The 26,922-nt window shown below is 42.3% G+C and overlaps 3 protein-coding genes and 1 long non-coding RNA gene across 7 annotated transcripts; 1 reads left to right on the forward strand and 3 right to left on the reverse strand.

Moving 5' to 3' along the window:
* Positions 1 to 532: 532 nt before the first annotated feature.
* aaas (achalasia, adrenocortical insufficiency, alacrimia) lies at positions 533 to 7,993 on the reverse strand. 3 transcript variants are annotated; one of them, XM_018701160.2, is made up of 17 exons: positions 7,886 to 7,993; positions 5,926 to 6,067; positions 5,705 to 5,832; positions 5,091 to 5,146; positions 4,897 to 4,988; positions 4,688 to 4,734; positions 4,195 to 4,293; positions 3,796 to 3,939; positions 3,123 to 3,243; positions 2,921 to 3,045; positions 2,520 to 2,580; positions 2,329 to 2,419; positions 2,029 to 2,125; positions 1,619 to 1,686; positions 1,425 to 1,506; positions 1,208 to 1,292; positions 533 to 763 (listed from the first exon to the last, which is right to left on the reverse strand). In XM_018701160.2, the coding sequence occupies exons 2-17, from the start codon at positions 6,034 to 6,036 to the stop codon at positions 608 to 610; spliced, it is 1,563 nt and encodes a 520-aa protein (XP_018556676.1). In that variant the 5' UTR covers positions 6,037 to 6,067; positions 7,886 to 7,993; the 3' UTR covers positions 533 to 607. The 3 variants fall into 3 exon arrangements, with proteins under 3 accessions (XP_018556676.1, XP_018556677.1, XP_018556675.1); XM_018701161.2 differs by lacking the exon at positions 7,886 to 7,993 and adding an exon at positions 6,234 to 6,395 and having other exon boundaries at positions 2,029 to 2,122; XM_018701159.2 differs by lacking the exon at positions 7,886 to 7,993 and adding an exon at positions 6,234 to 6,395.
* A 771-nt stretch (positions 7,994 to 8,764) lies between these two features.
* Positions 8,765 to 13,412, reverse strand: LOC127142575 (uncharacterized). The gene is made up of 3 exons (XR_007813433.1): positions 13,315 to 13,412; positions 12,663 to 12,801; positions 8,765 to 8,859 (listed from the first exon to the last, which is right to left on the reverse strand). It is a non-coding gene; the product is annotated as an uncharacterized LOC127142575 (long non-coding RNA).
* On the forward strand, positions 8,853 to 20,979 carry map3k12 (mitogen-activated protein kinase kinase kinase 12). The gene is made up of 14 exons (XM_018701157.2): positions 8,853 to 9,299; positions 10,660 to 11,183; positions 12,700 to 12,883; positions 13,019 to 13,210; positions 13,323 to 13,481; positions 13,654 to 13,812; positions 13,954 to 14,062; positions 14,260 to 14,369; positions 14,608 to 14,724; positions 14,839 to 14,973; positions 15,088 to 15,811; positions 15,906 to 15,973; positions 16,159 to 16,456; positions 17,489 to 20,979. Exons 2-14 carry the CDS (start codon positions 10,721 to 10,723, stop codon positions 17,642 to 17,644), a joined length of 2,874 nt encoding a protein of 957 aa, XP_018556673.1. The 5' UTR covers positions 8,853 to 9,299; positions 10,660 to 10,720; the 3' UTR covers positions 17,645 to 20,979.
* On the reverse strand, positions 20,476 to 26,544 carry LOC108900216 (poly(rC)-binding protein 2). Of its 2 annotated transcripts, none has more exons than XM_018701167.2 (13): positions 26,376 to 26,544; positions 25,439 to 25,572; positions 25,213 to 25,236; positions 25,089 to 25,121; positions 24,835 to 24,951; positions 24,600 to 24,731; positions 24,375 to 24,503; positions 24,184 to 24,258; positions 23,802 to 23,843; positions 23,363 to 23,435; positions 23,210 to 23,265; positions 22,925 to 23,094; positions 20,476 to 21,701 (listed from the first exon to the last, which is right to left on the reverse strand). In XM_018701167.2, the coding sequence occupies exons 2-13, from the start codon at positions 25,505 to 25,507 to the stop codon at positions 21,665 to 21,667; spliced, it is 957 nt and encodes a 318-aa protein (XP_018556683.1). In that variant the 5' UTR covers positions 25,508 to 25,572; positions 26,376 to 26,544; the 3' UTR covers positions 20,476 to 21,664. The 2 variants fall into 2 exon arrangements, with proteins under 2 accessions (XP_018556683.1, XP_018556682.1); XM_018701166.2 differs by having other exon boundaries at positions 23,784 to 23,843.
* Positions 26,545 to 26,922: the final 378 nt, after the last annotated feature.

The following is a 26,922-nucleotide window of genomic DNA, read 5'->3' on the forward strand; positions in this document are numbered from 1 at the left end:
GCACAAAAATGAAAGACCGGAATCACATTTAAAGGGGGAAAATATGTTAGTAAAAACATCTGTAAAAAGAAGACATTTTTCACCTTCTGTCCAGACTCCTGCAAGTTTTCGGTTTTGCAAACCTGCACCTGTAAAGCTACACATCGGACCCGACCGGCCTGGCATGATGGATTACTGAACGAACCTACTGGGTAAAGGCCAAGGGGCCTAAGGGATCAGGAAGACACTGAAAGATACAAAGTGGCAACAAAAGACACACAAAACAACCACAAAGAGACACAAAAAATAGATGCAAAATTACCACAAAATGACTTAAAAGAGCCACTAAACAACCACAAAGATGTGAAGATAGATGTGAAATGACTAAAATGACATCCAAAACAACCACAAAGAGACTCTTGAGTCTGGGTGTCTGCTCTTGTGTAGGACAGGACTGTAGGACTGCACACTACATCATTACATCACAATGACGTCTATCTGGTTCAAATGTTTCAACAAATAAGGAAACAAACAAGTCCCAGTAGAGAACAAAGAATTTTTACACATTTATTGACAATCCATGATGACAGAAATGACTCTTGAGTGTGTGATGGTGGCTGCTGGTCGGTCAGGAGATGAGCTCTGTAAAGAGCGACTGGTTGGCGAAGGCAGAGGGCCTTTCCTGCAGGCGAGGCAGTAACGGACTGCCACTCAGGCCAAAATGGGGGACACCGGTGCTCAGGAAGTAGAAAGGCACGTGGGTAATTCTTCCAGTGGACCAACACTGAAAACAGAGAGAGAGAGAGAGAGAGAGAGAGAGAGAGAGAGAGAGGAATGTCACTGTGGAAGTGACAGAGGTCAGAGGGAGCAGCCAGTTTCAGCAGGGTTCACAGAGGTCAGTTTAAGACCTTTTTACACAGAATCCAATTTAATATCTGTTTCACTATCATACTGACCAAAGTACGAAGGTATGACGGAAAACCAGTGGGAACAGTATGGCTTGGAATTATTCACAACTATATCACATTTTTCCAGTTCTTCACAGCAGGATATAACATGAGCTCCTAAAGATATAATAAGATATAATTCATAATATAAATCCTGTGATTCAGTCATTTAACTGAACCAAACAGATTAGGTATGAAAACACTTTTCCCTGTTCAAGGCTGAAACCACCACATATTTTACTGTAAGAGAAAACAACAGTAATTTTTAGGTAAAGACTAACCACAGTGAGCAGAGCTCCATGCTGGAAATTCGGGTGGAACTGCATCAGTCTCGGCTCTGCACCGGGCTCCCCTTGAACAAAACCACTGAACAAAGAAACACAAGAATTATTCAGTAAATGCAGCTGGGATAGACAGTGGTACTACCCAGGGAAATTCTATACTTCTGATACTAAAGCTACGCAAATATAAAATGTAACCACAGAGAAATGCACAAACCACGGCAAAAGCTCAAAAATGGGGTTGGTTCTCGTCTTGAACACGGCTATAATTGCAGGCCGGTCCACTGCCTGAGGATCACCTGAAAAAACAGATACTGACTGAGATGAGTTATTAAAACTAACACTAAAAATAACTCCAGTGTAATACTGACTGGGTTCATTGAGGTGAACAGAAGAAAAGGTGAGACAGACCTTTAAGAAGCACTGCGAGTCTCTCTCCTCTTGGATCCCAGGATAACGACTGGATCTCTCCACCGACACTGGCAGATAAATCAAGCATAATCAACTCATCACCTGACGCACTCAGGTAAAGTACAAATACCTCAAAACTCTGCTTAAGTACTTGACTAGGTGTACTCATTTACTTTCCATCATAATATTTGACATAAAAAATTAAAGCAGCATAAAGATATTCAGAAGCTTAGAAGTTGCATGCACATAGGAATTCGAGCTTAGTGCTGATCAAATGCTAAAAAAAAAATTTCAGGTGCTTCAGACTGTCGGTCTGTTTCTCTCTGGCCTGTTTGGAAGCTCTGTTTACCTGTATTTGACGTATTTGGGCTAAGAGATCACCAACTAGCGATTTGGTTTAAAGATCTTACATGATGTCTCCATCTGGCGTGTTAAAGGTCGTCTCTGATAGGTCAGCCACCACTGCTGCTGCCTGTGGCCCCTTTGATGAGCCTGTAGGAATACCTGCTGAATAACAATGACATCTCTCAGGTGAACTTATTAAACATTTTCTATAACCTGCCAAATTACACTTTTTCATCCAACTTTAGAAGAAAGCAATTCAAGCTGCAAATCAAAGCTGTGTATTCTGAGAAAAAAAATACAACAAAAAAAAAAAAAACAGGTCAGTCTGAATAAAGACTGAATAAAGACTGAATAAAGACGTGAACCTGGCGCGTCAGTGAAAGTCAGAGCATAGATGACCGTCTCCCCCTGCACAGTGAAGAGAAGTCGACTCCCATCTGGACTCCAACAGCCAGACTAGCAGAAACCAAAACACAGATTCATCATTATTTAATAAATACAAGACGTAAAATGTTTTGTTACCTAATTAAAGAATGACTTTGTGACATGTTATCACCTGGCAGCGCCCTTTCACACACGGCCAGCGCTCGCAGGTCCACATCCTGGTCTCCCATACCCTGGAAAAAGAAACTCTACTTATCCTTGTGTAAAAACTCCACTTTCCCTCCACTTATTATCTGATAACACCTGCTTAAGTCCAGACTATACCACTAATCCCTTACATGTTCATAAATATTCATGAAGGCTGAGTGGGCTTCTATTATAATAAGAGCAGGGGGCCAATGACTCTGGTCTATGCACACTAATCAAGAGGGAGGAAATTTTACATATATTCACGAGCAGCTTTACATATCTTTAACTTGAAATGTGCAAATGTTTCCACAAGGAAAGAGGGAATAAAGGAAGATAGGTAGACAAATAGGAAGCTGGGTGTTTTAGAAACACGCCACCTCTAACCTGAACAGGGTGGAAGGTGTAGAAGCCAGGACATGGCTGCCATCAGGGGACCAGGACAGGAAGGTGACCCCACCTCCTCCCAAACGCTGAAGTGGCACACAACTTTCTGCAGCTACATCCCAAACCTGAAATGTAAAGCATTATAAAAGTTACGACAGCCCCATTTTCAGTCAAACTCTGACTTTAAGATGAAGCCTCGTACCATCACTGCAGTGTCCACGGGCGAGGCCGACACGAGGAGAGACCCGCTCGGGGACCAGGCGATGGAGGTGACAGGGGAGTGACCAGGATGAGACAAAACTTGAGCACAACCAGATGAAGGCCTGGATGGTTGGAGAGGAAGAAGAACTGTGTATCGTGAAGTGAAAAATACGAGTGCGTACAACAGTAGGAGTTTAAGGGTTTCTGCAGGATTCATCAAGTTACATTTAAGATGCAGTAAAGCCTAGAAATGACTTATTAAGTACACACATTTATTGACATTTATGTCACATTTTTGTCAGTACTTCCCAGCTGTATAATTCCTACTAATATAATCAATCATTAAAAGTGATCTGGTCCCAGATAAGTAGCAGAAAATTGACAGATAGATTAGTCAATTAAATTATCAAAATACTACTTAAGGATTAATTTTCTTTCCACTGACCAATTGTTGAAGCTCTAAGTAGATTAATCTAAGCTTTTGCTAAAATTGATAACTGACAATGAACTTGCTTGAGTAGTGAAAGCAACGAAAACGGACTGAACAGCTTCCTGTCACACAATTTACTGTTGCTGCAATTCCACTTTGATTTTAGTAAATGAAAACTTTTTATTAACTTAGTAACTGAATTCAATGCTTTTTACGACCTGCACACACTCATGAGTTCACATACCTGGTAGACAGTGAGCAGGGGTCCACGTGCCAGACCAGTAAACAGTTTTGACAAGCGACAGCCAAAGCAGATGCACACAGAGGCTTCCACTGCACTGCTGCCACACTCCTCTGTAGACGGTGCTTTAGTGTGGGAGTTGTGGCACTGAAAGAACGGGGCACAAAAGAGGAAAAGTGAATGCCTGGAGTGTCATCTTGCACTACAAAGCTCTGACAAACAATTATTTGGCCCATTATCTTTGTTTTTATGTAATGCTGGGTGTTTGATCTTGTGTGCAATTTGTGTCAAAGTTCAAGAATTACATGGTAAGCTGTGGTGCTCTTTGGGTAGAAATCAAGTGCTTGCAAAGAAAGCAGGATAACGTTTTAATAACATGACTGTAGACTGTAGTTATGTTACCTTTTGGGGTTGTAGATTTTAATGGAGTCGTCCAAGAGGGCTACAGCAAATTTATCTGTGTGAGGATGCCACGAAAAGGCTCGCACCACACAGTCAGACCTGGTCATACAGAGGGGATTAAAGCAAAAAAAGTATGCTGAATGTTAAAGGGACAGTTTTTGTAATTTTGTCAAGTGCTTTTGGTTCAAACTACTGCACATGTAAACAAATACCCCACAGTTATAGTGAGACTGCGCTAATGATTATTTTTATTATCCATTAATCTGATGTATATTTTCCAGACTGAGACATTCATCAAACCAGTACTTTCGGGTTATGTTCCAGAAGTAAGAAAACCTCATTCAAAATCCCATTGACATTTGTAGCTACAGTGCTAACTAAACATCCAGTCCTGGAGCAGAGTCTCTCTCAACAGTGTGTTGTATGTTTCACTGGGGACAGCAGTTTCCTTTAAAATGATCTAATGTTATCTAATGTAAACATTGGTACTTACCAGTTCAGCACTTGTGAAAACTCAGCTATCATGTCCTCACTGCTCAGCTATGGAACAAATAACAAACAGGTAAGACACAGGTAAGATAATAAAGTCTAGTCAACAACATTTTTAAAGATCACCACTAGACATGTTTCATCATATATCAAACTGTGCACATGTATGTATCAATAAGCAACACACATTTTTAACTAGCAGGCAATACTTACTGTGAGATGAGGAAACAAGGAGCCGTGAAAAGAAGAGATCCATCGGAGCAATGCCAGGGTACAACCAGAACTCACTGACAGCCATTTAGGCACTGCAGGAGAGCAAGATACAGGAGAGTTACTACGTATGCATGTTGGATTATACTGTTATGTGTTTTAAAAAAGAGAACATAGCAAAAAAGGCCCTCACATACCCTCTGTATGTGAGTTGGTAATTTCAGTGAGGAGTCCTGTCAAACCACCATCCCGCCTGGAACAGAGAGAAGCTGCATAAATGATCTTTGTCTGACTTGACAGTACAATGTGATGTGATGTCTTACAGTGCATCACGTAAACACAAGCTGTCAAAGTAAAAATTACCACATTTTATCATTTGAGTTTTAAGTTGAACTTGTTTTACAGATGACTGAGATAAGGGATCAAACCAACAAGCCTTGCATTTGAAATTTCACCATGTTATACAACAACATTCCTAGTGAACAATTATTGTCTCACGTTATGTTTTGTAATGTACAGACATCTGTAAAGTGATAACATCTGCAGATATATGCACACTGTGTATATGTTAGCCAATAAATAACAGGATATTGTAGTACACAAAGGCCATGGTGTTATCAAAAGAGTGCATCCATGACATCGTTTGCCCACCAGAGAGCACTGACAACACTAAGTCTTGTGTTGGCCAGGCAGTTATAACATTATTATCACAGACAACATGATAAACTTATAGTGTGCCATTGTAACTGTAATTCCCACACCTTGTATGCCAGGTTGTGTGTGTGTGTGTGTGTGTGTGTGTGTGTCTGACCATGCAGCTGCACTCCTCATCCACAGTGTTTCAGAGTGGTCCAGAAAAGCTGCTTTGCTGCTGCTTTCTGTTCGACTGTGGAGCTTCAGAGACTCTCGGGGGAAGTACAGACTCAGTGGACTGGACTCCTGCAGAAAACACACAACGTCGTGATGACCTTTACCAGACAAAGTACACATGATTTAATGAACGAGCAGCAGCACAGCGGCTGTGAATCGGACCTGTTTGGGTCGGTCTTCTGTGCTGGTCCCGGACAGCAGCTCGTTGTTGGACTCGCACAGAGTGGTTTGTCCGGAGGGCAGCGGAGGGGGGAACAACGCCAGAGAGCACATCTTCAACACGGTGAAACCCTGCCACTGGACCCTGGAAACACACCATGGGTCAGTCAGGTAAACACAAATAGTGAGTCATGTTTACACCTCAACAGCTAACACTAACGGTTAAAGTTAGCTAGCTAGCTAGCTCCAGTTAACTACTTTGATGCTGCTTATCATTATCATTAATTGTCATTATTTGTCGTGGAAGTTACCTTGTAGTTTGTCCTGTGTAGAGAGATCAATTACCATGCGCTGTGTTACCAAACAACAAAATAAAAGTACATGCCACACTGACACTTTCAGTTCCCAGCTTCAATTCAATCCCGCCGTGTGGGCTACGGCAAGCCAAAGGGACAACCCGTACACTTATGCTCTTCTCCTCTTTGGTGTGATTTCGGCGTTTGAACAACAGTGAAATGAAGTATTACCGCCACCTATTGGTAATGACTGTAGACTGGGACTTCATATGTAATCTAACTATCTTTATAGATAAATTAAAATAAAATAAAATAAAATAAAATTGCTCTAGTGGTAGTCAAGAATCAAACTCTAACCAAACTTATATGATAATGTACACTGTCCATTGTCCAAATCCACTGTCCTTCCAAAGTCTTTCAGTCATCTTTCTTGAGGTTTATTTATCAAAAATAAAATAAAATAAAAATAATTTTCTCAACTTCTTCAGAAAATAAGCCAAAGTTGTTTTTGTTCACAGAGGTCACATCTTCCTGCATTGTATTTTCCTCATATTAAATAATGTAATTTTTGATCCCATATAACTACATCTTAATCTGGATATTATTTTTTCCCCTAACTTTCTTCTCCATGCACTTCTCATTCCTTTCTTTTCGATAAAACCATTGCCTCCATTCGCTTTCTACTTCTGCCATCTTCAGTTTGTGCACTCTTCATCTCTGTCGCACTGAAGTTAACTATTATATTAATGTGATTCTTTCTGTGACTTCTTTCAGAAAAACTCTATCTGCCAATTCCTCTCTTTCCCAATATGTGCTGATATCCACAGGAAAATCATGCTTAGTCCCAGCAATTGAATTCTGTATAATGTCTGTTGTATTTCTATCAAAATATCAGTTGAATCTCAATCTCGGGATGAACTTTAATCTGAACATGCAACTGCTATCTATGGTTTGGTCTCTTCAGTATATTATAATGCTAATATGATTGCAAAATAAACTCTTCATCTCTATTTTTCTTTTTGATTAATGTAAAATAGAATCAGGAATATAATTCATTGTTGTGCTGCTGGTTCAGTGCAGAGTTCTGCTACAGTGCACAAAAGGGACAGAGCTGACAGGATGTCCTCTTCAGGACACAGAGTGATACTGCAGGTACCAACTATTTGTTGTTACCAAGAACAAAGCATTTTACTCACTTTACATTTTTCTTTACATTTTTGCACGTTACAAATAATTTCCTTCTTTTTTTCTCTGTAGCGTTTTCTTTCTATTTTCCTTATAATGCTGACCAGGTTATAAGACTAAAACAGCATCTGAACTGTTTATGATGAAGATGATGCAGCCTCTCCCTCCTCATCAGTGAGGGCTGAATACATAGCATGACAGTCAGTAACATAGCCATACTAAATGAGTTTGAACACTCAAACAGGTTTTACTTGCTGCAATTATTCCTCGTGTTTATCCTGGCCATGAAAAGATTTCTTTTAAATGCAGTTGTCATTTCAAAAATGAAAAGTTCACCTTAAGTTAATATGAGGCTTCATATTAACTTAAGGCTGTCTGAGGTTTTCAAAACAGGTGAATATCTTGCAGAGTTTCCTAACACAGCTCAGGATCGGAAGGACTCAGAAAAAAACAAAACAGAAAAAAATTGCAAAACAGTTCACCTTTATTTAGGGCTCAGCAGACGAGAGCAGGCAAGGACACACAGCAGGTGAAGTCTGTATACTAGGATGTAATTGGGGGATGAGGAACAGGTGAGTAGATGGATGGGGAAGAGTCAGGTGGTTGGAAGGCGGGAAGGACTGAGGTTACTGCAGGGCAGGTGGGAGTGGCAGGGCCTGAAACAACAAGGGAGTTAGTGATACTTGGCACAGGCAGGCAGAGAATGAATGAATAACTGAATAAACTGTGACAGTTTTGTATTTTAGTGTAAAATTTCCTGTTTGGGTGCAATGAAAAAACATTTAATTTGACATATATCCACTCGATTAAAGTAATTTGGATGACTGAGGCCTCATATAAACTTAGATAAAGTTATGAAAACATTTTTGCACGGAGCAGTGACTTAATTCTCTAATGCATTTCCACTAAGTAATTGTTTAATAGCCAGTACAAACAGGAGCAATTACAGCAAGCAAAATCTGTACCAGTGCTCATATGGACATGTGACAGACTTAAGAAATGTGAACCAAACCAGTGCAAATTGCTGTGCAACCGGAACTGTGTAAGAATCATGCTTAATTTGTCTTATTTTGTGGTAATTTGATTAAACACAACTTTACGAATATGCTCCATGTAAGGACAAAATAAACTGAAATAGTGAAGGTTTTAAAACCAAATTTGAGAAAAGGCTTTTCCAGAAGACAGGGTCACACAACAATAAAATAATTCTAATAATCTAGGACCCACCTTAATAGGATATTAGTTAAAGTTTGGTGACTGTAACAGGAACGAGAGGAGATGGGTGAACATGGGGCTCTTTGGGCTCCCTCGGGGTCTTGGGCTTTGCCCTCTTCAGCCTTGGACAGCATCACATCAGCATCCCTGGAGCCGGCGGGGGATTCAAGTGTGTCTTGCTCAAGGACACATCAGCAGCAGCAGCAGCAGAAGGGTGGATGCTGTCGATCCGGGAACGAAGCTGCTCAAATGTAGAAACCAGTGAATGAAATGCGCCCAAAAAAAGACACATTTTGCGAATGGAAATGATGGATGTGATGATGGAAAACCGATAGCCTACTTCTCCCTGTGTGTCTATGTGTTTGCAGCGGGGCGCGCGTTGGCGCCCCCGTGCGGCCCAACTCGCATTTCCGTGACGTCAATCCAGCACTGGGAAAAGAGACAGCTCCCTCCCCCAAAAAACCCAGCGCGCCTCACGTTGCATGGGTCCCCGGTTATTGATAACACAATTTGCCCGCTGGGATCCATCCCAGTAGCGTGAAACTCGTGGATATAGGAACTGGAGATACAAGAGACATCCCTGGACCGAAGAACAACAACGATTTGCTCATTATCACCGACAAAATAGGAAAGCCGAGCCCACCCCTTCACTTGACAACGCGGCATCAACCAGGCAGAAAGGTATGGGAATGTCATACTATCCGGTTAAATGCCGATTGAATCAGAAATCAGGTATCACAGGACATTTAGGTATGATGCCGTCGCTCGGTGCGGTAGCGTTCACGCCGCTCGCACTGCACCAACGAACTGATGCTGCCAAGAAACGAATCATCGTCGATGAATGCTGGAAAATCATATTTGTGCAGCGAGAAAGCCCACATTACGAAATATTTGTGTTGATGCCAACGTTGAGTAAATGTACAGACGCTGCGGCAGTTTCACTTGGCATGGACCATAGTAGGCATCGGGCTTGCAATTCATGCACGTCGGCTATGATGCTGCTGAGTGTCATCATCACATCCTCGGTTATTTAAAGATTGATCTTCCTGCGTTTGTGTGTGTGTGTGGTGTGTGTGTGTGTGTGTGTGTGTGTGTGTGTGTGTGTGCACTGCTCCTTCGCACAGGCCCAGTGGTTGTTTATTGCCCGTTTTTTCACGCTCTCATTTTTGCTCAGTCTCGCCGTGGCTCTTCTCATGCAGTGGTGCAGTACAAGACATGGAGCTGGTGTAGGATATGATATGTGAATTGGGTACATGTGCTCTCTCTCTCCCTCTCTCTACCCCCCCCCCTCTCTCTCTCTACCCCTCACACACACATGCACGCACGCACGCACGCACGCACCAACGTACGTACACATCCACACCGTGGTGGTGGTTATGCAATTCGTCATATTCTTCAGATGCACACAATGCTCCTCACTTGATGCATGACGAACGTCATATGGGAGCTGCTGCTGCTGAGTAGCCTTGCTCTGATGCTGTCAGGCGCTGACGCTCCTCAGGGGGACAGTTAAAGAACAGGTGACAGCCAGTGGCTGTGGACTGCTGCACAAACCTCCTCTGGTGTCGATTCATTCATAAAGCTCCATCTCCACTCTGGGTGATGGCTCCACTGGGCAGGATGGGTTTCCCATTCATAGACACACACACACACACAGATGAGCCTTTACCGCATGATTCAGACTGAATTTTGTTGTGGAAATGGAACGACTGAGTGGTTTAACTGGGGGACTGGCTCAGTGCCCAACTCACAGCACGACTCCACTGTTTTGGTGTTTTGCATTGCTTGAATGAAAGACAAAGTTAGTGTGAAGTCTAGTGACTTCTTGAAAAGTCTAAAGAGACACTAGAAGTAAAGGGACAGTCATTTCAGCACCGGACAGCTCATGCGACTCCATGCAGCTCATGGAGCTGTCCAGTGCTGAAATAGGTCAATACTTGTTTGTATCTTGAAAAGAAGTAAGCTACAAAGATGAAATATGGTAACAGTGAAGATTAGAAATCATTCTAATGCATTTGTTATCATACATCTTCTCCTCCAGGCTTACTTCTCATCCTTCCATCCTCCATCCACCCTAACCTGCTGTGTTGGGGAAACCCCTGATGAGTGGGACCTGTATCCATGAGCCCCGCGCCCCTTCCCCCTCCCTGTCAGGCTTCAGCACCCCCATCTCAGAGCCCCCCTATCGAAGACTCGATGGAGACACCCCTGCCTGCACCCCCGAAACGGACCTGACCCCCACACAGTGTGTCCTCCGTAACGTGCTGTCCATCGACACCGGTGGACAGGGGGCGCCGGGCGGCAGCAGCCCCACTCCCAGTGATGGACCCTCGGCCCACTTTGACAACAGCGTGCTAAAACTGCATGAACATGAGGTCTGCCAGTGCGGCGGCGGGGCTGAGGCAGGACACAGCCCAGAGGCTGGCGCTGTTCGGAGCCAGTCGGAGAACATTCGGCTACAATCAGGAAGTGGAGGTTTTTTGGAGGGACTGTTTGGCTGCCTAAAACCAGTCTGGACCATGATTGGAAAGGCCTACTCCACTGAACACAAACATAGCCAAGAAGGTATGTGAAGTTAACAGACATCTGACCCTCTGCTGAGTTTGTATTTAAATGCCACAGAACACAGAAATATCAGCCAAGTTTGTGACTTAAACATATCAGTTATTAATTTAGTGTATGATATTATTGTGGTGCCTTTGTAACCATGGAGATGCACCATAGAAAATGAATATCTGAGCTCATGGATGAAGCTTGAACTCTTTCACTGTGGTTAAAGAAGCATTCAGATCCTTAAGTGAAATGAGCAGTGGGACAATCTAAATATACTCCACAACAAATAAAAGCCCTGCTTTTGAAAAGAAAATATCAAAAGTAAAAGTACTCATTCAGCAGGAAAACAGTCTACCTGTGACTGGCATATTATTATAGATTACATTACATAATTAGATTGTTGCTGATGCATCAGTGTATTAGTGGCTGATTGAGCTGGAGCTAGTTGTAGCTACTTCATATACAGTGAGGGAGTTCAGTCGGAGATCCCTAACCTAGGGGTCAGCACCCCTCAGAGATTCACAAGATAAATCTGAGGGGTCATCAGATGAATCTGAGGTGTATGAAAGGTTTCAACAACGTTTCAAAAGTGACAAGAGGCCACAGCTACACACTACTTTGTTTTAAGGGGTCACATGCCTAAAAGACTGGCATCCACAAGTTTAACAATACATAACTAACAATATCATATCATATGTTCTTTTAAATGTAAAGTCTGAAAAGTAACCACAGGTGTCAGGTAAACGGAGTAAAAAGTAAAATATTTCCCCCTGTAATGACGTGGAGCACAAGAGTTAAGTTGCAGAAAATGTATCCCAGATTGTACTTAAGTGTAGTACTTTTTTGTTTTCCATGAGCAGAACTCCATCATTTTCATCGCTGCCACCATGTCCTATTGGCAGCGTATTTGGGCTTAGTGGTCCATGAGCCCATCAGCCACAGTGAGTTTTCACAGCTGGCCAGGGGGAAGTGTCATGTGAATCTGCCTCTGCTGCAGCTCTCCAGAGATCCCGACGCTTCAGTGGACCTCATGAAGAATTGATCTGCCTGTCTCTTTTATTCTGCCCAGCTCGTCTCTCTTTAGTGACCATTCTCTCGCAGTCATTTAAGTAGTGTCAACATGACAGTTGACAGACAGATTAGACTAGAAGTGGACTGCTGTTTTCCCTTCCGTTTTTCTCTTATCTCTGGCTAGAAATGTGATGGCCCACTCGATAAGCTGTCAATATACCATTTGTCTGAAAATGGCAGGTGCTTCTTATGATGTAGTTTTGTCCTGCCAGCCTATTTGAATGTGTAGCATGGACCTAGCATTTGCTTAGCAATACCCCTGACTCCTCCCTGTCCAAACTGGCAAGAGTACATATTGACATTTGGAGGCTTTGCAATGTGTGATGGATATAAATTAAGTAATTACTCAAAGGGTGCTACTGAACAGATTTTGTTGCAACGTCTGTGTCAATCCTGTGCAATAATTTCACATTTACTCACAGAGTTTTGTGTTGTTGACTTGTTGGTCTGCGTTTAGAGTCCTGGGAAGTTCCTTTTGAGGAAATCTCAGACCTGCAGTGGGTGGGCAGCGGGGCGCAGGGGGCCGTCTTCCTCGGCAAGTTCCACGGAGAGGATGTGGCTGTAAAGAAAGTGCGGGACATCAAAGAGACAGAGATCAAACACCTCCGCAAACTCAAGCACCCCAACATCATCACTTTCAAGTGAGGGAACTCATGATTTCCTACAGGGTCATGTATCAACATACTAAACTTTTAACAGCATAAATCCTACTTTGATTTTGTGCTTTCCTTTTCTGGTCACCTATGCTGTTATCTAACTGCCTTGACTCTTTCTAGGGGCGTGTGTACCCAGGCTCCTTGTTACTGTATCTTGATGGAATATTGTGCCCAAGGCCAACTGTATGAGGTGCTGAGGGCGGGCCGAAAAATCACCCCTTCCCTCCTGGTCGACTGGTCCATGGGCATCGCGGGCGGCATGAACTACCTACATCTCCACAAAATCATCCACCGAGACCTCAAGTCCCCAAAGTAAGTCACCGCAGCTAGCCTGATGAGAAATTCAGCCAACACAGCACCTGGAATTTCATAACTTTTTCTTTATCATTTCTGCATAAAATTCAGTGTAACCTCACCTTTGCAGCATGCTGATAACACACGACGATCTGGTGAAGATCTCTGACTTCGGCACCTCAAAGGAGCTGAGTGACAAGAGCACCAAGATGTCATTTGCTGGCACTGTAGCCTGGATGGCTCCTGAAGTGATTCGGAATGAGCCAGTGTCAGAGAAGGTGGACATCTGGTGAGTCTGATAAACCTTTTATTAATATTTTCTGTGTGATGCCTGCATTGTGTGACTGAATTGTCTGGTTGTGATGTTGTATGTCAACAGTGTAATTTTGTTCTCAAGCCTCTTTTGTCAGCAAGATAATGATAATCAATGAGAATGAATAAAGCGTGACTTAACTTTAAAGGTCTTTTGGAGTGGTGCTGTGGGAGATGCTAACCGGGGAGATCCCTTATAAAGACGTAGACTCATCTGCCATCATCTGGGGTGTGGGAAACAACAGTCTGCAGCTGCCCATACCGGAGAGCTGCCCCGATGGCTTCAAGATCCTCCTCAGACAGTGCTGGTGAGCAAACCGTCTGGAAATGGACAGTTGGAACGAAGAAAGAAGAATAATGAGCACAGTTAGTCCGTGGTTTAAGGACTTTATTGATTTTACACTGCACTGTAAATGTACACAGCTGTCTTTCCCATCTTGGATTTGCAGGAACTGTAAGCCCAGGAACAGGCCTTCTTTCCGTCAGATCCTTCTTCATCTGGATATAGCGTCAGCTGATGTACTGTCCACTCCACAAGAGACGTACTTCAAGTCTCAGGTACGGTTGCTTCTCTGATTCCCCATCTGAATAAATGAAGATACACAAAACATACTAAATATACAAACACGGATCTGCACAAACAGATAAAAATACACATGCCCCCACACATGATTGCGCAGTAATACAAAAGAGAACTGGTTTTAAAGTCAGCCCTGGCTAGACAGAGCTGGTTAACAGAAATGTCCTCTCATCAGGCTGAATGGCGAGAAGAGGTGAAACAGCACTTTGAGAAGATTAAATCTGAGGGTACTTGTCTCCACCGACTCGATGAGGAGCTGATCAACCGACGCAGAGAGGAGCTCAGGTCTATTTTTCACTCGCGGTGTCACTCTATACCAAATAAGCTGTAACCAGTGGATGCTGGTAATTTTACTCTGTTGGCTTAAATGGATGAGGCCACTTTCCCCCCTTGTCCTGTTTCTCCATGTCACTTTGTCCGCCCCTGTGGATGAAATAAGTGCCTTGAGTGCATGTCAATTGTAGAGGATTTGGAGTCTCTCATGCGGATGCACAATGACATCAGCAGCCTCTTTTCTTCTCAGGCATGCGTTGGACATTCGCGAGCACTATGAGAGGAAACTGGAGAGGGCTAACAACCTTTACATGGAGCTCAGCGCTGTCATGCTGCAGCTGGAGCTCAAAGAGAAAGAGTTGCAGAGGTACGAATAAATGCATGAACATGGAGTATATTTTTGTAAAATGCTGACATTCTTTACAAATTAATAAGCTGCGGTGCATTTGCACTTTGGTGTCTTTTTTGCATTACTCTCTAGGAGAGAGCAGTCTTTGGATAAAAAGTATCCCGGCTTGTTTAAGCACCATAGCTCCAGACAGAGCAGCTCCTCAAACTCCATGGACAAACTCATCAAGAAGAGAAATGTCCCACAGAAACTGCCCTCAGGGAAGAGGTATGAGATCTCATTTCAGTGGTATTTGATAAAAGTTTGATACTGAAATGGATAAATGAATATTCATCAGGCTTGTGGATTATAGTTGTTGACTAATCCCTCCTACTCTTTCAGGCCAGACATCCTCAAGTCTGAGGTAATCATTCCCAAAATGGATTCCTCTGTAATGCAAGTCACTATCCCAGCCTGCCCCAACAGAAGCTCCACCTCTCCCAGCCGGTCTCGGAGGGTAAAGACCCGTCATCGCAAGCCCGGTAAGGGCAGCAGTGGGGACCTGGCTGGACTCAAGGCGAATCAGTCCTCCCCTAACAGGGACACAACTGCCCAGGCTAACAGTTCTACCACTAACACCTCCAAGCAGCTCCTGGAGCCCTCTGCAGCCCTGCGGGGCCTCAGCCACGAGCAGCAGCAGAGGCAGCTATCCTCCTCCAGCCCTGACCTCATCTGCACCACGCTAGAGGCGGAGGGCCAGGGGAAAGGGGACGCCTCAGTGGGCGGGCTGGAGAGAGGGGGGAGCCTCAGTGCCTCTGCGGGTTTAGGGGGTTCAGAGGCGGGTGCGGCCGGCCTGGATGATCTCACAGAAACCCCTCCACGTAGCGACACTCCCAGCGAGGATGCCGCGTCGTTCCCATTCTCCAGCAGCCCAGACTCGCCGTGCGGGAGGGGGGTGGCGGCAGGACGGGGATCTCTGGGATCTCCGCGACTGCCTCACGACGGGGAGGACAAAGAGGAGGGAGCCGGTGCTGTGAGGTTGCCTCGGGGAGCGTCAGGGGGAATTGGGAGTCAGCACCTTACACCTTCAGCCATTCTATACAGGGCAGCTATCACACGCAAGCAGGTAGAGTGGCAGATATCTGCTCATATTCCTCAGGACTCCTCTGGCAATGCTTTGATCATTTTCACTTGTGCATTTTTCCTGTTTCTGCCTACAGAGGCGTGGAGTGTCATCAGAAGAGGAGGAGGGTGAAGTTGACAGTGAGGTTGAGTTACCACGGAGACGGTGAGTAACTTGATGTCCTTCATCACTGGAAAATTCCCTCAAACCATTTTCCCTCTCTGACAAGTTGCTGACTTATTATTCAGAGAACTAAGAATAATTTTCGATTTGTGTCACACACGCCATATTTTGAATTCAGCGATTTAAAAACCGTCTTTCGTCGTTGTCCCCATCTTTAATCTCTCCAGACGTCCGACGAGCATCACCAAGTGTCAGTCGGTGTCCACCTTCAGCTCAGAGAACCTGTCGGTATCAGACGGAGAGGAGGGCCACACCACCGACCACTCTCACAGCGGCACCCCCGACGTGGTCAGCACCAACACCGACGACAGGTTAGACGACCGCAGCGACGACCTCCTCTCTCAGGGGTCTGAAATCCCGGCAGACAACACCGATCCCGCGCAGGCTTCTGATGGCCTGTCGGAGAGAGACGGAGCGCTGGGTCAGGCGAAAACTCAGCTGGATGCTGGGCAGAATCCAAATGAGGTACAGCAGCTCCACAGAGGATTGCATGTGTCAGTTTGTGTCATCCTCCTATACTGATGTAAAAGCAGCAGAAAAACTGTGGTGGAAAGTAACTAAGTAGATTTAGTCAAAAAATTATTATTATTATTATTTATGAAGATTTCTAAGATACTGTATTTAAGTATTTCCATTTCATTTTACTTTATACTTACTCCTCTTACTTCATGCCCTTACTCCTCTACTGCGCTACAACCGCTAAAAACTTCAAATACAACACATTGTTAAAGATTAAACCAGTGGTTCCCAATCTTTTTGGCTAGTTACTCTTTATATAAAAAGTGTCGTTTGCCAGATTTCAGATTCTATCAGTTCTCAGAACTTTGTTTTTTCTTCTTTCCTAGTCCACTAATCATCTCACAACCCCTCAGATTTATCTGATGATACTCTGAAGGTGCCTGAACTCCTGAACAACTGACTATACACTGATCCGCCACAACATTAAAACTACCTGCCAAACATTGTGTAAGTCCCCCTTGTACTGCCAAAACAGCTTTGACCCATCAGGGCATGGACACGGGACGTCTGATGGGTGTCCTGTGGTGTCTGGCACAGGGACATTGGCAGTGGATCGTTTGGGTTCTGTGGTTTGCAGGATGGGGCCTTCATATATATGACTTGTTCCAGTGCATTCCATAGATGTTCAGTCAGATTTGGATTTGGGGGGTTTGGAGGCTTTGGACATGTCAAGTAACATCCAGTTAAATGTCAGGACCCAAGGTTTCCCAGCAGAACGTTGTATTGTAACAAGATGATCAGGGTTATTCATTTCACCTGTTTTAATGTTGTGGCTGATCAGTCTATATGAGTCACAGGGGCCATTTTACTCCAGAAGAAATACACTTTGATACATTACATACCTTTCGCTGATAATAAGTTTTTGTACTTTTACTATAGTAATATTTCAAATGTTGATAGATTTACCTGAGTAAAGAATCTCAACACATCTTCCTTAAGCCATGTATGACACAGTTTTCCTCTTCCCACTCTGTTCAGAGTCGGGCTCTGTGTGATGACTCTGACTGTGACAGTGCCGAGCTGGATCAGTCAGGCAGCGGAGAGCCCAGCCGCCCCCCGAGTGCTGGAGCGTGGGCACCGCCATCTCAACCCTATCAGGGGTCTCCACAGGCGCCCCATACAGGACCTCCGTAGATCACTTGGACACTAGCAAAGACCTCTGGCTACCCTACAGTGAACAACCATCACAGGCGTACACCAATCTGTCAGTGCAGTACATTACTGTTGTCATGAGGGATCACACCTACTACACCATTCAGACTATGACAAGTTGACTTATGGTGTCTCATAAGTTTGTTGGCTGGCAAACATACATCAGATGACATAGGGCATTTGTCATAACCTGACATCAACTATTTTGGCAGCTTGTGACATCAGATAAATGTCATTTAAGTTCAGTAGGGTTTTTTTTAGGCAGAATAGTTACCAAGGTAACCTTAGCCACTGCTCCAGTTCAGCAAAAACCCTTTCACAGACGCACGCACAAGAAGATACCACACTTGTAGTCCTTTAAACACTCTAACCCTCACTCTGGGAGCATCCGTCATGATACTCCACACACTAATGCATCAAATACTAATGAATAATAATGTAAATATCCATTACATACACATGAGAAATATCTAACTTTATTTTATTTGTAAGATAAAAATGTAAGACTAAACGGTATGCAGCCCTGTGAACAAATGCATGACTACATGTTTATAATTTATGGTTCGAATGTGTCCGTTTTATATTTTGTGAAAGTTTACACTTTTTTAATCCTGAAAGTATTAACTTGAGTTATTTTGGTTTTTGTTAATAAATGTAAGCACTCAAGAAAAAAAAGGAAAAAAAAGTCAAAATGGAATGAAAATCTCATCAGGACATGGACCATGATGCATAATTAGGGTTCTCAGTAGGCGATACATTTTTTTTTAACCCTCCTACTACTGAGTTTCAAATACACATAAGACATGTGTGAGGTTTTTATTAAGCTTATCAAGTTTGTGATAAGATGGGAGACCTCTGGGTTCACTAAAAATGCCCTTCTGTCGTTGTACTGTAGACATTCAGTTGCTAGTTAGCAACTGTTTAGCAACTGCCAGTTTAGCTAGGTACACCTAGCTAAAACTAAGGCAGTCGAATACAACAGTCCTGCACTAAATCTTACCATAATTGTGTCAGAGAAGTGTTGATTCAACTGTATGATCATTTTCGAGGATGTAGTTTGAATTGTGTTGCATTATAAAGGGGGAGCTGTTATTTAGCCTACCGTCATTGACATAAATAATAAATACTGAGAATAATAGTATAATACAACACAAACCAACAGAACCACAAACTGGGGCTTCCAAAATGACCAGACTGTTAAATCAACATCTCTCTAAAATAGAGTCAGTTAAAAATAAACATAACCTTCATGAATTTAGCAGTTATTGCAGGACTGTTGCATTAGACTGTTCTAGTTTTAGCTAGATGTAATAAACTGGCAACTGAGTGAATACTGGTTTTGCTCTACTGGTTTCTGAAAAATTGATGGATCTTTTGGTTGTGTAATATTTGTAGGATGTGCATTTGAAAAGGCAGTGAATGTGTTCACAGCGAATGACCTACTCTGACATGCACTAGCATCACTAACCTCTCCTTCAACTAACTCAGCAACAAACACCGGTGCACGTGTGAGTTCAGCCAGTAGAACTGAACCAGAGATTTTTTCTTAACAATTCCATGCATTCTTTATCTTTGTCTGAACCTACTTACAGTACAACACGATGGACAACCGTTCATTTTCACACTTGTAGTCTTCAACTCCAACTGGCGCTGACTCATGTGACGTCACTTGAGGCAGCGTCTGTTGTAAAAAAAACACAAAAGCTGTTACACAACATTTTTTTTTTAAAAACATAATATGTGGCAATTTAGTACTCCCAAAGACCTCTAAAATCATTGTTGATGTGTAAAATAGGTGAAGTCCCCCTTTTAGTACTGAACCAAAAGGAGTCCTATAGCTCACGATGCTGACAGGCTTCATAAAAACCTCAACTGTACCTTTTACCCTTTAATATTACTGCGGAAGTAGCCAGATAAGGAATAGAGCACTTCTCTGTGGTGGTTACTAGTAGAACAGTAAGTATCCTTTGGGTTTGAATAGAAATGTTTTGTTTTTATACAGCATTGCACATTGTACCTGTAACATAGGAGTTATATCGAAAGCAAAATATTATGAGCAACAATAAATAATGTATTGGTTAAAAAAGAAAAACCAACAAAGCAAAACGTGTGTTGTTTGTTTAAAAAAAAAAGATGGGCCATGTTATAGCTACAGTTTGTGCTGTTGCTGCGTCACATAAGACAGCTGAACGAGAAATAAATGACTATTTTCAATGACTTTAAGCATGTCCAAACGGATCCAGTGTCATTTCTTGATTTAGAAAGCTTTCTTACAACTTAATAAATCAGTTAATTACTCCTCATTGACCAGTTCTTCATAAGAACAGCTTTTGGGTTGCCAGGTTGTGGAGAAAGCTCTTTAATTCATTAATTCATTCAAACCAATGGAGTATTTGATCACTTATCTCCAGGAAAACAGCTCATTAACATTTATAACTGCAGACTTAATGGATTCATAAGTTAATAAAACGTGACTTACTAGAGAGTAAGGAACATGAAACCCTTTGTTGGTGACTTACTATCATTTCTAACTGCAGACTGCCCCATGAATTTAAGAGCTAGCAAAGTGTCATGCTGGTGGACATCCAAGTTATCAGTGTTGCTAATGGCTTATAACTGATCAGTAATGTATTAGTTAATGGTTTATTAACCATTAATAAAACCATTAATCGCAGCTTATAAAGCTTTTATAGATGGTGCCATTTCAGGAGGACCCCACAAGTTTGACACTGATAACAGGTTAATAAAGGTGTCTTGTCAGATGCCTTTATGAATAACTTACAATATACACAATATAAGAATGACCTACAATCTTTTAAGCATTTCACATCTTTTTTTATTTCTGCATTTCATTTCTTCAACAATTTAATTGCACCCAGATCTACAATAGTTTGAAAACGTGCACAAAAACGTGAGTTTCTTCATCCTGCAAAGAATAATAAAAAATAAAATCTGACCCAGGCAAAAAAGGATAGCAGGAAACTAGTGTTAATTCTATAATTCTCCTTCTAGTTAATCATAATTTAATACCTCAGCATAATATACTTATAAAGACCAATATGTCTTGTAGTTTTGCCCCTTGCAGCATTCCCCAGCCCTGCAGTTAAAAAAAATATTTTCTCTATTTAAAACAAACATTTCAATGTTATTATTATAATCATCATCATCATTACTATGGTCTTAGTAATTTCAGAGAAAAGAAAATATTTTCCTCTCATTCAGGCCCACTCCTAGTCACCAAGGCCCACCCACCCTTATCAGAATCCAATACACAACAATGCTCAAAAGTCCTGATTGAGAAATAAAACGGATGGAAACACAGGAATGACACAAAACAATTACTCAGCAAATTAGAGGTGAGACATAATGTAGCTTAAAAATCTCCTTTGAACCCACACTTGACAAGGGATAAATTACCTTCCGACTAAAAAGGTTGTTCCTGCATCATTTACACCCACTGAAACCCGTTAAAACCACAATTCCTCATTCAGGAAGTACAGCTTCAAACAGAAGATGGCAAATATCAATGAATTCTACTCTTACAAGGATCCGTGTATTAAATAAAAATAAATAGATATTTAAAAGGAAGGGAAAGAACAGTCCATCTATAATGTTATTGTGTCTTTTTTTCTTCATTTTTACATTTTCTAAGAAAAATCTGACATAAGAAAAAACATTATTTATGCCTTTTCAGATTTTTCTAAAACTTTTTTACCTATATCAAGAAGATCATACAGATATACAGCAAAATAAGAGGAAAAAAAATACAACAGAAGGAAGTCTTTAAAAACTATATGCAAAGGGAATTTTAAAAACATAATAAATAAATAAAATACCAATATCATGATGATGGTGTAATTACAACTGAGTAGGTGTCTAACCAAAGCAGAGGAGAAAACAGTGAGTTTATAGTACTTGGTTTTTGCATTAAGTTCAATAAGGGACCTCTTGGTAAAAAGTAGGGGGAGGGGTTACATTAGGTGCTGATGAAGATCCTCCATGTCAGTTGGCTGCAAGTCCAGTAGCTTCAGAAGACAGCCTGAGGAGCACAGAAGAAAAGTAATGCATTTGATTAAAAAGAAAACATCAAATTAAAAATGTAGACAGTGACACACTGCTTGATGTGTTGCTGAATTTAAAATATGACAATCACTTTGACAGCTGCGGAGTAAAAAATAATTTCAAAGTCTCAGACATTTAAACAATCTGAATGTGTGTGGGTGAAGAGCTGTGGTGTTTGTCACAAGTTTGGCGTGCATTTTGACTTGTGTCTTGTGATTTTTCCCACAGAATATCCTTGACTGTCATGAAACATCTGCCTCAAATGATGAACTAATCCAGAGGTCTGAGACAAAAACTGTATTATTCCTTCTGAAATATTTATCTGTTCAAATGGGACTTATTGTCTGTAAAAACTGAGCTGGTTGATGCTCTGATGATAACTACATTACACATCTGTTACTCTAACCATGTAAACCTTATTTAGTATAGCACCTTTCAATGCAATGCAATTCAAAGTGCTTTTTGCAACTAATGCACACAAGAAATACAAATGATGAAAATGTAATAACACAACCGATAAAACAGATTTTAAAAAACATTAAACAGAGAAAAGTAAATAGAAACCAAAAATAAAGAAGATGGAATAAAAACACTTTAAAACATAGAAACAACAAAATAAATTAAATGATATATAAAACACTATAATTAAAAGGAATGCTAAAAAGGTTCTATAAAATTACTTAAAATGTACCTACTTTTCCAAACAGGACTTCACATCCATTTTGTTTACATTCTACAGTTTGAAGTAAGGTAATGTAATCGAGGTCAGTTTTTACAGTCTGTACTTTCCAGCACCAGAAAAATTCTGCTGTGTTTTCCCTCCCATTAAGTGACCAGTAAAAGCTGACTCAAGTTTTAATAGTCTGACTGGAAGAAGGCTTTGGTAAATGCAGACCCATTTTATTTGAAGGAAGTTGAACTTCCCGTCTTTTCTCCTCTCATTAATAATCATGAAGGCACACAACAGTTTGTGACTTGCTGGCCAAATGGACACATGATAAGAAAACACAAGAAAGTCAGTTAAAAGAAGCTCATTGTGCTATTGTCCACTGGATGCTGAACCCACATGAACTCTCTCTACCATTACACTGAAGCTGACAAACTAGCCTAAAAGCCTAAAGCAGCGCTGTGTTGCTGTGTTCCTGTCAACTCGCTGCACTGTGATGAATGTGTTGTGGTAGCCTACAGGCTCTTACTTACCGGGCATTGATCAGGTACTCAGCCAGGCTGATACTGGCATGAGAGCCAGTGATGGTGACCTGTCTGTCAGTTGAGCCCTCCACAGGGTTGGCAATCTTGATCTGAGCCCCTGACATCTGACGGATCTCATTGATCTTTGCGCCCTGACGGCCAATGATGCAGCCAATGAGCTGAGAGGAGAAGAAAACGTGAGAGCACATCAACACCTTCGATCCCACTGGGTAAATAAAGCAAACTAAGAAAAAAAAGGCAGTAAAAAAGCAAAAGGAGATAAACGTGACTTACATCATTTGGAATGGTCAGCTCATGAGAGCCAGTTTGTGCAGAGGCATCCATCCCAGCTGAAGACATACAAAGAAATCCCAATGAGAGTGTTGACTAAGTGGATTATTACAAATCTACAGAGATCACATTCCCTGTTTCAATCTGTCCACCTACCCTGGAAGCCCTGGTTGCTATGTGCAATGGGGAAGGGGCTCTGCTGCATGGCCAGCTGGTGAAGTTTGGTGAGCTGTTGAAACAATGGCGGAAACGACGTGGAGAGCAAACAAACAGAAACCATGAGTGAGGAAAATTTTTGAAAACACATCAGAGCTGAAATTTTGTAATTATTTCCCTTTTGTAAGTGGTTATAGTGATGATGAGAGGAAAATGTGAAATGGAATATGGGACCCATGATTTAGCCCTAAAATTAAAAAAATGTTGATGTTAGCATTTTACTCTACAGTCATTGGAATTATTAAATGGATGTGTCTATCAAGCAGTGGTGGGTGAAAATTAAAAAATAAGTCAGAGGGATGAAATAAGAGGGTGGCATGGCTCCCCAGGACCGAAGTTGCAAATATATTGGATCACTTACAGAGGGCCCTTCACTTACATCAGGCTGTGGAATGGCGTGCTGCCCTTGGACAGCGTATGCCTGCAATGAGAGAACAGCACTTAGGAGGGTGTGGCAGTGTCACACACACACACACACACACACACACACACACACACACACACACACACACACACACAAAATACTCCAATATCCATCAGTCCCCTGTCCTTGGTGTGCTACAAGAACAAAGCCAGACACACTCCGGACAGCACACTCCGCAACTAGAATGATAGCCCATGTATAATTTAATTCCTTTGACCAGAACTGCTCCAGGACAAAGTGGGAATATCTTTCAAGCAAAAACAGTGGACACTGACGTGCCAGATATTACCAGTGACAACTCTAGAGGAACAAACAAACAAATGCTTGTGGTGTTTACCTGACCACCTGCAAAGATGACAGGAGAGCCTGAGGGTTTGGGTCTGTACGGGATGGTCACTCCCTTCGGTGGAGACTAAAAAACAGAAATATTCACAGTTGAGTACTGAAGTAGCATCAGCAGTAACACAGAAGATACTAAATCATCAAGAGTATCAATAAGAGTCACTGCAAGTTAAACCATGTCTGTACCTCAAGCATGACAACACAGATCTGCTTGACACACTCGATAATGGACTGTGGGGTCCCTGCAACGGTGATGGCACGCTCTGTTGAGTTGGGCAACATGTCCCCTGCTACTTGTACCTGAGCTCCTGCTGACTGTGGAGACACAAATATAAGGAAAAGTTATGACACGGTGAGGATAAGGCGTAAGATCAAAACACTGCAAAAAAGAAAAGACATGCGGTGACAAACCTCTCTGATTTCCTTGATCTTGCAGCCACCCTTGCCAATGAGTGAGCCACACTGGCTGGCAGGCACAACGAGGCGCATGGTGACTGGCGGTTTGCTGGTAGCTGTACTGTTAGTCATTGAGGTGCTGATGTCCTGGAGGGAAAGTGGCAAGACCAGAAAACATTGAAAATCTGAAAATCTTTTGAAGTTTAGTGCTGTGACATGTACCATTTAAAACATGACAAGCAACTCTAACCTCCTCCAGTTTCTCAATGATCATGGAGAAGGCTTTGAAAATGGAGGTGGTGGGTCCCGCAAGGGTTATGATCCTCTCCGGACAGTTTCCCTCTGAGATGTTGATGCGAGCGCCGCTCTGCACAGACAGCAAAACAAAGGAGGAAATATCAAATCAGTTGCAATATTATTACCTGATGTATGAGTTAACGTCGCTGAAATTATTAATATGTTTCTTCTTGTTTGCCCACGTGTGAGAGAAAGAAAAAGTCTTACCTCCTCCCTCATCTTCTTAACTGACTCTCCTTTCTGTTGGAAGAGCACAAATACATAATATTTACAAAACACACCCAGGAACAAAATGTAGATAGCATCATTCTGGCAGTAAAAACAAACTTACCTTGCCTATGATGCTTCCAACCTCCTACAGAAGAAAACAAAAATGCATGTTAAAGTAGTAAGCGTAGTCTTTAAGGTCAACATCAGAGACAACTTGAGTTTGTCTGTTTTCATTTTACAGCAACTACAGCACAGATGACCCCAGTTATATCAGGGAATGAATGCAGACTTCAGAGTGGGTTCAGATCTTAAGCTTGTTATCAAACATTGAATGCAGTCACACTCACCTTCCCATGCATGAGTAGCCTGATGGTTAAGGTGACATTAAGTCCTCCTTCAACCAGACTTGAGTCCATTGCTGCAGCTGAATCCCAATACTAAACTGGCCAACAAAGTGAGTCTTTGGTCACTGGCTGAATGTCTGAAACAGGAGTGGAAAATGTGACCATCAGAGACAAATGTACTTACTGGAAACTGTGAGAACCTCTCAGTCTTGTTTACTAAAAAAAGCTGCTGTCAGTACAGATCAGTGAAGTGATGCAGGCAGTCAACATCTTGCAGACTGGTACTGTAGTTTAATAACGTTAGTTAGCCACTTCGAAAGAATGAAACGCTTCAGTCCAGCAATTCACATTAGACTGGCCCGAGTCCACTCATTCACGTTAGCACAATGACCCACTGTCTCCCTGTGGTAATGTCTAGTTCCTGGCATTTAACAGCTGTGGCGACACGAGTTGTCGTTTTATTTTGGGGCTTAAACATGAGCTATTAAAACTTCCTCTCTGAACTGTAGAAAGTTTATGTCGCCTGTGTATCAACATAAGCAACAGAAGGCTCGTAGGATAACGTTAACATCGCAAATCCTGTTCTGGATGGAGCAACACAGCCAGTCACGCAAGCAAGATTTGAAGGCTAAGTTAGCTAGCTCTGTAACATATCTAGCACAACTGCACTAATTTCTAAATTACTTGAGAGCTGTAGTCTTCAACCACTCCATTTGTAAAATACACTTGAAACACAGCAGCTAACAGCTAACTCTCGATCGGCCATCAGGCTGGATACAGTTCGGTAATTTTCCATCCAGCTCGCTAGCGTTAGCATGGTCTATTCCAGGGAATAGTCGCATCCCGCGGCCTACGGAGCGCGCTGAGGCACACTGAGTTATCCCTGTCCTTCACTCTGAAAGGGGGGAAAAATACAAAGCCAAATCTCTGGAAGTCTTACCCGAACCGTCCCTTGAAGTGTGTTCAGGGGGTGGGTAGGGTGGCAAGGGTAGAAGGGGAGAGGTTCGGGAGGGAGTTTTAAAAGGATCCGGGGAAGAGGGAAGAGACACCGCTGTTCGATCGGACTCCACTCTTCTGCTTAGCACAAAAGACAAAATGCGTTCAACTTTGACCTCCCCGCTTCCCCGCCCCTCTACCGGGGTCAGCCCCGCCCACTCATAGCATCCAACCCCACCCCCCACGAAAAAAATATAAAAGACCAAAACATTTGGGTAACTCACAGGCCAGGGTTATGATTTTTGGAATTCAGGCAGTAAATCGTTTTCTTTGTTTGTTTGATTCTCCCTGTGTTCACTCTCATTCATTTACATATGCAGAGTTTTATCAATAGGATTGTGCAGACTGATGTATCTGGTGCAAGGTTGGATCACCAACCAGACCTGACTAACCAGCCCCAGATCTTTCTTCTTAAAAAAATCTCTTCATTCGGTTGAAATTGGCAAAAGTACATGGCGTCCACTATTCTTTATTACATATTTAATAGAACA

The sequence above is a fragment of the Lates calcarifer genome, linkage group LG6 (assembly GCF_001640805.2).
Source record: "Lates calcarifer isolate ASB-BC8 linkage group LG6, TLL_Latcal_v3, whole genome shotgun sequence".
NCBI lineage: Eukaryota > Metazoa > Chordata > Actinopteri > Centropomidae > Lates > Lates calcarifer.